General features: G+C 39.2%; 1 protein-coding gene and 1 non-coding gene across 4 annotated transcripts; one reads left to right on the top strand and one right to left on the bottom strand.

Annotated features, from left to right (window-relative positions):
- Positions 1-498: 498 nt before the first annotated feature.
- Positions 499-10,190, bottom strand: nek3 (NIMA related kinase 3). Of its 3 annotated transcripts, XM_034207243.1 has the most exons (14): positions 9,912-10,190; positions 8,588-8,711; positions 8,187-8,280; positions 8,002-8,099; positions 7,832-7,915; positions 7,442-7,509; positions 7,258-7,344; positions 6,159-6,213; positions 5,725-5,925; positions 5,314-5,428; positions 4,460-4,612; positions 4,205-4,327; positions 3,743-3,860; positions 499-1,088 (listed from the first exon to the last, which is right to left on the bottom strand). In XM_034207243.1, exons 2-14 carry the CDS (start codon positions 8,702-8,704, stop codon positions 1,022-1,024), a joined length of 1,380 nt encoding a protein of 459 aa, XP_034063134.1. In that variant the 5' UTR covers positions 8,705-8,711; positions 9,912-10,190; the 3' UTR covers positions 499-1,021. The 3 variants fall into 3 exon arrangements, 2 of the variants coding, with proteins under 2 accessions (XP_034063134.1, XP_034063133.1); XM_034207242.1 differs by lacking the exon at positions 9,912-10,190 and having other exon boundaries at positions 8,588-9,080; XR_004568178.1 differs by lacking the exons at positions 499-1,088; positions 9,912-10,190 and adding an exon at positions 2,033-2,944 and having other exon boundaries at positions 3,548-3,860; positions 8,588-9,084.
- trnak-uuu lies at positions 9,329-9,401 on the top strand. Its single transcript has one exon. It is a non-coding gene; the product is annotated as a tRNA-Lys (tRNA).
- Positions 10,191-11,869: the final 1,679 nt, after the last annotated feature.

Genomic DNA, 11,869 nt, shown 5'->3' with positions numbered 1-11,869 from the left:
ACATGTATCCTGTTGAGCCCAAACGGTCATGGGCGTGGCATTCTTTTGGTTTTACTGTTGCCAAACATGTAGTTGGCTGTTTAATTACTCCATTATGTAGAGCTTCTAATTTGGCAGAACAAAGACTAACTTGTCCCCTCTCATTAAATATATTTATGCTCTTAAAACCAAGAGCAGAGTCCCTTATATTCACATAAAAGCACGGTGAGCACTTTTTGGACTATAAGATTCTAACAAGCAGAATTATTTCAACAAAAGTTTATCTATATTTGAACCAGGATCTAAACATTTCTCACTACTGCCCACAACAAGGGTTCACACGAGTGATTTCAACTCCACCTAGTGGTACAAAATGAACACTTGCTGTATGAAAGACGAGCAGTCATCTCCCTCTCTGTCAGCCATTAGTGGTCACAGACATTTAAAAATAACACAACAGCTAAAGGGTCCAGATGTTGGGTTTGCTTGTGTCTCGCAAAGAGAATAAAACACAAAGAATACCGATGACTCAACATGTTTAGTCTACTTTTGATATTGCAGCGGAAATTGACATCAAAAGTTGAGGGCGGGCACAAAATGGTGTGACCCCTTGGAGACTCAGCTGCTCTGAGTCTAATACTTCCTGCTTCCCCGACAAGCCAAACAGAAGCCCCCCGTCAGACGGCCTCATTCTGCTGGGAATGTTATCATTGGTAACCTGAACAGATGTTCAAATCCAATTAGAGACAGAGCACACACACAACTCAGATATCTTTATGTAAAAGAGGTTTTACGACAACAAGTTTAACAGTATACAATTTGAACTTAGTGTATTTTTGCGATACAAAAATCAATGCAGCACCTGAAACATACACTATAAATAACCCAGTGTTGTTAGAGCTTAACTGGGTTTCTGTAAACTTGGATAAAAGATCCAGACCTGGTCTCATATATATGATGTGAAATGATTTTGGCAAACAGTTAGTGTCTGTAGTGATTGTTTACAGTGTGATTGTGTAAGCATCCTGTTAGAAATGAGACTTTAGTGTTCTGAAAACATTTTCTCAACTTCATCCATCCAATCGCATGGATATTCTTCCTCAAAGTCCCTGTGAAGAAAGGAGAAACAGTACGACACATTTTGACTTTGTTATCATCTGAGAGGTCATACAAAAACAGGACATTCCGTACATTGAACGGATATCCAGCAGAGATTCATACAAACCTCTCCTTGTACATTCATATTTCATGTGAATTTTAATGTGGATAATATTTTATTTATTTATCTAAATATGTCTCTGCTTTGGAAACTCAAAAAAGAATGAGTCAGACATTTTGTTAGAATTTATCTTTGGCAACATAAATATTTAAATAAAGATAAATAAAGGAAACAGACACATGGGTTCAGTATCATATCTTTCCCACCCATAAACACTTTGTCAAAACACAAGTATGAGCCAAAGCGATATATTGCTATTTTTAAAATCTCATTGTAGGAAAGCTGTCTTTAATATAAACAACCTAAACCATTTGCATAAAATCTGGTTACATTTTTTTTTTTTAAACAGTCCCTGAAACATCACACACAACAGCATTACTTGTTTTTCAATCTGAGCAAAGGAATGAACATTTTCCCAAATCAGCAAAAAAATAATAGTGCTTACAGGATTCTTTAAGAAAATAAAAATGTAAACAGACAGTATTATACATATGTATACAAACTAGGGATAGGGACGATTAATCGAATATTAGAAATGATTCAGGTATGAGAATATGAGTTATGAATATTTTTATTGTAATTTTAAATGTTTCTTTGGGAGTACTGCCTAAGTTGATTACATATTATCAAATGGAATAATTAAATGTATACGACAGTGCCATAGCTACATGTGTTAGGTCTAAAGGTGTGTTTTGCTCCGCTCACCGGTCCCTCACAGCGGGCAGAGCTGCAGGTGCTGATCTCTCTCTCGCGTCTGGTTATACTTCACTCGTGTTTATGTCCAAATCCATCAGATCTAGCTAGTTCTAGCTAATGATATGGCTGCTGCCCATCCCTACACGCAGGTCACGCAGACTCAAACCTCATCTTATGCCCACATTCCAGCTGAGAGGGTCTTCTCTACAGCTGGCCTGATTGTGAATGGCCTCTGCACCCGCCTCTCCCCTGAGCATGTAGACATTCTTAAACAAGAATGACTATTGAATAGCTGCATTCTGTGCATAGGCCCTGTTATAGGTTGTTGATCTCTGTTGTAATAGGGTTACGTTAACCTAACCGGTTATGTTGTTCGTGTTTGATCCCTCTTTCATTTAAAAACCAAGTTATGTTTTAAGCATGAAAGCTGTAGGCCTATAGCTGTCAACTGTTCAAACTGTGATCACCAGTTCAATACATTTGACAAATTCGACTTGGTTTCTATACTTATTTGAACATGTATTTATTTATTTTTCAAAATGATTTTTTATTTTTTTTATAGGATATGTACATTTCGGTTAATCGGCTAACCGTTTTTTTGGGGGTCGAATATTCGAATTTGCTTTCAAATTCCCATCCCTAATACAAACCCAAAAATATATATTTAATTAAACTATAAATTACAATTAATACAATTCTCTTCTGTCTAGAATAGTGATATACTCCTAGCTACTAAAAAAGTGGTTTAAAGGTCAAAGATGGGTTCGGGTAACAGTAAAACAGGGGAAATGTGTTGTCTGGGGATGCAAAATGATTGAAAGAGAAGGATGAAAGGAATATAAAAAGGTTAGAAAACTGTCAAAAAACTATAATTTCATGGGATGAGTAGGGGTGGAGAAATGTGAACATTTGGTATATTGTCAAATATCTGGAAACTACCAGAAACCTTCAGATCCGCTGCAACTCTCACTACTTTTAAATCCAGGCCGAATACTTTCTTTTTGCCGCTACTTTTAATTAAACTATTCACATCTTACACTGCACTGTAACGGCCCGTCCACACAGCGGCGTGCGTTGAAGCTTCCAACGCTTCTGCCCATTCACTTTGAATGGGGTGACGTCACTTTAAGCCGAACTGCATTTTGGGAAGCGACGTGGAGCGTTGCTGGCGTAGCTGGCGTCAAAAGTTGAGCAATGTTCAACTTTTGACGCCTCGACGGAGGCGTCAGCCAATGAAATCCCGTTTATTCAAATCTGCCAGTACAAGCGCTAGCCAATCAAACCGCGTGTATGCTGGGAGAGACTACGCAGGTCATTTCCTCATATTCAAAAAAATTGAGGGAAAGTTCATTGTAGTGGTAGTGAATCACCCGGTGCTGTATGATCAGTCTCTGTTCATCTACCGGGATACAAACCGGAGGAGCGAGGCATGAAGGGAGGTGGCAGAGACAGTGGGTGAAACTGGTAGGTTTTCGCCTGTTTGGGGATTTTATATCCAGTTTACTTCGTTTTAACATTGCTATTGCTTTGTATGTCGGGGGCGGGAGATTCATGTGATTGGTTGTTGGTCGCGTTGCTCGCAAAAAATCCCCAAGCTTCAGATACGCCCACCTCCAAGCGTCAACGCACGCTGCTGTGTGGACGCTCCGTAACTGTTATTCATGTTCCTGGGTTATTCATGTTTTATTATCTTTGCTTTTGAATGTTTCTAATGTGTTTTATGCTCTGAATGTCTTTCATTTTTGTAAAGCACTTTGAATTGCCTTGTGTTGAAAAGTGCTATATAAATAAACTTGCCTTGCCTTACTAATGTCATGTCAAACACAGCTTTGTATCTGGGTTACTCACGTGTCCTCATCATCAGAGCGAGGCTGCAGTCGCTCCTCATCTAAGGCCACTTCAGGCTCAGGACCATCAGGGTGGTCCCCCTGCCGCTGGGAGAGGGGTCCCACCAGAGGGTCCTCACCTGGAGATGGAAAACCAGAGGACTGATTATATCACCCACTAAAACCACATGCCGTTTTGGAAAAAATTAAGAGATCACTGTGAAATGATCAGTTTCTCTGGTTTTACTTTAAAGGTGTGTGTTTATTCTTTCAACTACTGACAACAGTTATCTGTGTTTGAATTCAATAGACAATAGAATGGAATGTCTGCCATACATGTAGACATTGAGATTTAAGAAACATTTGGAGTGGTCTCTTAATTGTTTCTGGAGCTGTATTCCAATCAGAGGGAAATGACTGTAGGAAATGTAGGAAAAATCATGTTAGCCCATTTCAAATACAAAATATTCAGAAATGAACAGACCTCCTGGGTTTATTAAAAAGGTGCTGAAGGCTCTGCTCAGCTGGGCCTTCTCCAACACACTCAGAAGCGTCTCTGGAGGATCCTTGTTCCATCGTCTCCTCTGCCGGCTGTCCCCTGGCTCCTCTGATACACGGGACAAAACAAGGACACAGCTGATAAACTCTGATACAGGAATTTAGTGACTAAACTTGAATTTTTAGAAGATTTTAGAAATAGCAAGGGGAAACTTCTATTCCCCCCCCCCCCGAATAGTACCTGTGAGGGACTGGCAGGTTGACCCCATGCTGTCCGAGGAGACGAGGCTGGCGTTGGCCAACATCTGCAGCACAGTGTCCGAGGGCCCCGCGGCCCACTGCTTACGAGGACCCGGCTCTCTGCTTTCAGAGTGGGCTTCATGTAACTCCACGCCTGAGAGAAAGGGTTACTCAGGGTGAATGTTTTGTTATATTAATCGTTTTCAAGAAGGTCCTGACAATAAATGACCTTTTACAAGACTTTAACCTGCCCTCACATCTGTACACTTATGTAAACAATACTCAAATACTCAACTTTTTACTGTAAAATATTGTTTCAATAGTTACTTTACCACTTTTTTGTGTGTTGTATTATATTCAATTTGATTTTTATTTTTACCTTGTGTGAATCCTGTTTTTCATTCTGACACTATAAACGCCAGAATTTCCCCAAGGGGATAAATAAAGTTCCATCTTATCTTATATGATCTTAAATCAACATTTGTATTCTGTGTAGACGGTGCATGCATAAAAACACAAAGAGCAAGGACAAAAATATGAGCAGCAAATAATAAACAAAAGGAAATGTAAAGGATTTGGAAACCTATCTACAGGTGATGAAATAGCAAGCAGAGAGAAATGAGAAGGTGCTCATGATGATACATATTTATTTGTTTTAAAAGAATGGTCATATCAGAATGATCAAAATCTTAATTGTGATTCAGATCGGCATGACATTTAATCACGTAACATATTCATGATTTATTTCCCTTCTAATTGCAATAACATGTATGCTCCAACCACTCTTCACAACAACGTATGTGATGTCGTTCTCTCACAATTGCAACCAATTGTTAACTTCGACTTGGACTCTACCTTCAAATGTCGACGTTGTTATCAAACTCTTCTCTCCCAGAAGATTAGCCACCTTCTTCCCCTCTTCTCTCTTCCATCGAGCCGTCCGCCTCCCCTGTTCCTGCGTCTCTAGCGCCTGTAAAAGATTCAAAGCCCTGCCGTAAATCAAACACATAACACGAGCTCCGCGGCCATCTGAACCAACAGCAGCTTGTCAAAGGTCAGATTCCACGTAGGGTCACCACAGCAGGGGAAATTGTGTAAGAGTTTAAATTCTCACTTTGACACCATGTTATGACTGTTTGTCGTTCTGATGGATAGGTAGCAGTAAAATCACTTCATCAGGTTCAACTGTTTGAGTGACTGTCACCATGCAGGTAGGAGGATCAGTGAACTGTTTTTGAGGAGCACAGAGGGGGGCTAGGTCTGTACCTGGGAGGGTAGATGTGCACGGAGGAGTTTGGAAACCCTGTGGGAGGTCAGGATGCTGTGCATGGACGGCCTGTCTTTTGGGTTCGTCTTAAACATCTGCTTTAGCAAATACTGCAGTTCGTAGGGCAGGTGATTGGGGAGGGGAGGGTACGCACCCCGACACACCTTAAGAATGAGGCTCTTCCAGCTGGATGCCTGGAACTAGACACAAGGGTGAGATGTGAGGATATCCGGGACAACAAACCATACACATCTGAGCCACGAAAAATAGACAGCCGGTAATCTAACTCAGCTGAAGAGACTGGGCCTCCATCGTGTTGCAGTATCTGACTGTGCAGTAACATGACAGCAGAAGTATTTTATACAACGATAGAGGAGAGAGAGGCCCACAGTCAAATCTTTGGAACATGCAGATAGGAGGGAGGGGGAGGTACCGGGTGTCGCAGGGTGCAGAGCTCGTACAAAACGCAGCCCAGAGACCACACATCACTGCAGAACACATAAACACAGAGATGGTTATTCATTCACACCAGACATGCGTCATGTACTGGCACAGGCAAAAAGAAACAAGATTGGTTAACCCACGCATCAGTTACATAATCACTTCTAGGGTTGTTGTTCTGGGAATATCCAAGATGGAAACTTTACACGGGAATTCATGGGGATCTTGTTGAAAATAACTAGGGATTATTTGGTCAGGCTGCATTTACTGTATCATATTCAAATAGAAACTATCATTACTTGATCATTATTAAACATAATCCATTATGAGCCAAATAAATCCAATCATTTGTCAAATGCATCCAATATGTTGTGTGGTAAGTTAGCTAGCTAGCAAGTTTACTAATGGATTACTTACAGGTCATTTCAAAACACAAGCTGGCAATTGTGCTGTCTGTTAACTAAGAATAAGTTGTAAGTAAACAACTAACTCATACAATAAACGTTTACTATAAAGAATGTGGAATTAGATTATTAAAACTCCTCAGCATGCTCAACCAAGTTACATCCCATATGCTAACAGCTCGCTAACAACAACTAGCAGAAGGTGTTAGCACAGTGTGTGCTTTGCATCAGGCTACCATCTGCTGGTTGACTGTAATATCATAAACAATATTAAAACATATCATTTAAAATGGTAATTTAATCAACATCTAACATGAATACAATGTAGTTCTTGGTTCAAACTGTGAAATAACGTGGGCTGCAAATGCAAGTGACTGTCAAAATAGTACAAGTTTTATCTTACATTTTTCCAAAGTTCCAAGTCTTAACTTTCCTTGAAACATTTCCAAAAATGTTACGTCCCTTTGCAACCACATCACAAATAACCAAGTGGTTTTAGAAGTACAAACATAGAGTATCCCCAAGTCGAAAGAACTACAAATGGGAGTTTAAAAAAAAAAGTTTGTCCTAAAACTAGGCCACAATTATGAAAAAGAACAAAGTATACAGCTTTCTCTGTGTGTTTCCTTTCATTGACATTTAATCTGTCATATTAAATGGAGAAACACTTGCACAACAAACGCAAACCTCTTATTGTTGTATGGCTTGTTGTCCCAGATTTCTGGAGCCACGTAATATGGTGTTCCAACATATGTATTAGCGTATGCCTTGGAGCTGCAACACAATCACAAAAATAGTCCGTTAAAATGAGTAGCAGCAAATCAAGCACTCAGCAGGCAAATTGTAAATTGTGGCCGCTCTCCTCCTGTACCTGTTCAGAATACACGCCGAGCCAAAGTCCCCGAGCTTGATTGTCCCATTATCTGTCAGGAATATGTTCTGGGTAAGGAAATGAAAGAGAAGTGATGACTTAACATGAAGCCAAACTAAGCTGCCAACCATTGCAAAATGATGATATTATGCAGAAGTGGGAGATAATGTTGTTATTTTATCTCGATCAGCGGTTTTATCATTGTTCATTTCACTCCACAGCGCTCACGATGATGAGATTTTATCAATATGCATTCAACCAATAAACTAAATGATCTACTTCATGTTCGAATCGAGAGAACAAACTACAAATGAATTATGTTCAATGTATCCATGTATTTTAACAGTTTTTTAAAACATATTTAAGTATAAACTATAAGGACTACTGTACCTTAGACTTCAGATCTCTGTGCAAAACCCTTTTATCATGGATATGCTGTGCCGCAGCACACATTTGAGCAAACCATCTCAAGATCTGGAAAAATAAATACAATGAAACAAAATTTAAAACAAAACTGTAACATAAAATAATGAGGATAATTGCAGGAAGTCGAGGCCTACGTGGTCCACAGAGAACTGCGTAGTTTTCTGCTGTTGCATCCTCTGGAGCAGGTCTCCTCCACTGCAGAACTCCATAGCAATACACAGGAGGCCATCAGCTGGAAAAACACAATCACACTGAACATTCCACAATCCAGACCATAACAACTGTATGTCTTGTGTAACAGAGTTGGGTTTGTGAATACCTTCGAAGGCCTCCCTGAAGGTCACAATATTAGGATGTTTCATTTTGGATAGCAGGATGGCTTCCCTCCTCGGATTCTCCAATTTGGAGTTATTCTATAAAAATGCAAATACAAGCACAAATACATTCTCTGTTATGCAAAACCACCGGCCCCCACGTCCCTGTGTGGGCAACAAGGGTAAGTTAAATAGGATTTCCATATCCGACCCCCGGCTATAACATATCAGTCTGAATTCAAATATGTTTATGTTGAATTCACTGAAGAACAAATGTGTTACTGATATGACTTTGTCAGGGTCCACCACTTCTGTTCCCTGTGCCATTACACATGTAAGGATAGGCTGATAGGCCAGCAGTACAAACCTCTTATCATACAGCTGTTATATGTGGTAAATTACATACCTTGGGAAGCTGGATTTCCTTGACCACATACTTCTCCTGACTGCTTTTACACCGAACTAACAAAGCCCGACCGAAAGAGCCCTCACCGATGACTTTCTGGAGTGAGTATCTCTCCATAGAGCTCCTTGAGAGACACACGAAGACCACAAAGGATGACAACAATACAACTAAACTGGTTCCAACAGATGTATGCTCTTGAGATGAGACTTCTGTCTTTTGGTATTCGTTGTTTACATTGAGATATAACGTGTAATAAAGACTAAGGCACCCAAAAATAATCTACTCGTGTTAATTGTTGGACCGCTACTTCCTTATTATTGTATGACGTAGGGCGAGATACTCAGCTGTACTGTGCAGCGTGGCCACTAGATGGCGGTAGTTGACCATAAAGGCTCGTAAGACTTTCCATGACGATTTATAATGTTATAACCAGCGCCATATAGATAGAACATTTAGTCCTGTTTGTCTTATTGTTTTATAAAAGCGGATTTCGCTTTTCAAATGGTTGCATGTCGTATTTTTCCTTTTTTATTGTATGCATGTGCTTTGTTGTGTCTGTTTGTGTACACGTTTGAATGTCCACACTGTTCATAATGTTGTAACTTTTTATGTCGCCATGATTGTTCTTTTTCGACGATTAAACATTTCAAGAACTGAAACCAAACATTTAAACCATAATCACAAAACTACCTGGTGTTTGTGTCATTTTTGTAAACGTAATGCGTTACACGTCTATCAGAGCCCCGGATAGCTCAGTCGGTAGAGCATCAGACTTTTAATCTGAGGGTCTAGGGTTCAAGTCCCTATTCGGGCGGACAAAGTTTTCAAAAAGTTTTCAACGGTACATACAGCAATACACTCTAAACTACAATTTTGCCGGTAAACAATTTAGCACTCTGGATCAAGTGAAGTAAATCTAATGTTAGATTACTTTACAAATTGTGGGAGGAGCAGATATGAAATACATTGTACTGATCTGAAGTCCTTTCACGTATATGATATTTGAAAATCCCATTATGATATGACACTACAACGATCATGGCAAACCGAATCATTTTATATTTTAAAATACGAAGACCTAACATTAACTGTGATGAATTGCACTACCTTCTCCTGCTAATATAATTAATATCACACAGCAATGTATGGAGACGACCAGAAATACAAGCAATGCATTTGTTCGCCGAAATGTTAAGGAACTGAACGTTGAAAATACACCGGTAATGTCCTTTAATGTTCATCAAAATCCCCTTAGCATCTTGTACACTCATCATTACCAAACTATTGCATAGCGGGTCCAAATGTCTAATGTTTGCCTCATTACCTCCTTCGTGTTGCTTTCTGTCAGTGGCCCAGTCCATTCAGGCGATAATTTTCCACAGGAGGAAAATAAAGGCAATAATGAGGTTAATATCGGACATGGTGCAACAGTTTGTATACAGCTCCTGGATTATGCTGCACAAGCTGTTTGGGGACATCTTTGGCTTTTCTTAGAGCTGAATAAAACACTAATATCCAATCCAAGCTGACAATGGGCGATGCCAGTCCATCACAGGGCTTCACAATAAGAGAACCCGAAGAAAACCCATGCTGACACGTGGAGAGCACCCACAGGGATCATGGTGGATTCGAATCCACTACCCATGTTCAAAATGTTCAGGAAGAAGCCCCGTCAGTTGAGCTTCTACTCACAAATGGGTGATTACTGTATTGTTTGTTTTTGTACTATCTTACTGATCTATTTCTAAGAAGACTGCAATTTGCATTATATAGTTGTGTAGCACTGTTAATTGAAAGGTGGGCCAACCGCAACCTGGATGGTAGACTACTGGATGGAGACCATACCTCACATTAAAAAACATTATATACAAATATTTAATTTGTGAGGTGATTCTCGTGAGATGATCATGTTTGCCCAGGAACAACATTTCTTTAGGTATCTGTGGTGCCGAGACAGTATTTCAATGCATTATCATAACATATGGTATCTTTCAAAAGCTGTGCCACTTCTCTTTTAGTTTTTGCTGACGGATGACTGACATGAAGCAGATGTGCGGCAGTAAATATGAAAACTGAATAACATTAGAACTCTGGTGAAGAGGTTTCCTCTCCTTGACAGAGCAATTTATAAGACTTGTTTATTGATGTTTGTAAGAATTAAGCCAGTTTTAATTACATCATCCCTTCTATAGCCTATAATTAATTCAGCAATTCCATTCAAGTTCTTGAAAGAGAATATAAAAAAGTATGCCCTATTCACATGGCAGCTGGGTAACTCTCCAACACCTGGAGCCATGAGAAGCTTGCGATAGAAAAACTAGAGTCAAGGGCCAAAAAAGGCAGAGAAATTCTGCATTGGTGAAATGTCTTCAGAGGTTATCAGTGAAATACATCTCTTCTAACAAGAAGAAAAAAAAAAAAAAGTCTTACCAATCTTTTTTAGAGGTTAAATTTGAAAAAAATGAAGTTCGGATACTTTGTTAATACTGTAATATTGGCCCATTGCCCTATAGATCCCATTTTAGTGTTTAACGGAAATGAAGGCACCCTATGAGAAATGCAATAATGAAAACATAAACATTTATAGAGCAATAATTAGTGTTCAGTTATGCTATTGATGTTATAAACTATAGTTCAAAGATGTTGCATTCAATGTACTTTCAGCCTACTTCCAAAACCCTGGATCGCTTTGAAATGATTCCACAATTCAAATAGAAGTAATGAATGAACTGAACCGGCAATTCCGTTTGATTATCAGGCTATTTAAGATGGACTTCAATGAGACAAAACTATAATTGATGATGCCATGTCTGTGATGCTGCTTTGTGGATGGTGAAGGTCACTCTGTTGAACATCCAATGTTTATCTCAACTTTAAGGTCCATTTGAACATACATAACAGAGGGTTTGTCTTTTCTTTCTTTTTTAGAGACAGATACACTTTACTAATACAGAGGGAACCTGCCAGGTTTATCATACAATAAAGAAATCACCATTGTAGATGTAAGCAGATTACACCTTTTATACAGAGATGTTGTGAGTTTAACAGCACGTATACCAGAAGTATAAAAACAACTAACAATGCGATTATCAGTTAACTAATAATGTTCTAGTGGAACAGGTCTAGTCCTTGTTAGAATGCATCAAAGTCAAGATGTGTCTGTGGGATATTGGCCTCTGATTATTTAAGGGACGACGAGGTGAAAGGAAACATAATGGTATCTTTTATAGTTTACAGAGAGATATAGGATTAAAGGAATAAACATAATTTTACCCCATTTTA

This window comes from Gymnodraco acuticeps, unplaced genomic scaffold (assembly GCF_902827175.1).
Source record: "Gymnodraco acuticeps unplaced genomic scaffold, fGymAcu1.1, whole genome shotgun sequence".
Lineage (NCBI taxonomy): Eukaryota > Metazoa > Chordata > Actinopteri > Perciformes > Bathydraconidae > Gymnodraco > Gymnodraco acuticeps.
Note: the sequence above shows the minus strand (reverse complement) of the source record. Positions and strands in the feature narration are given on the sequence as shown.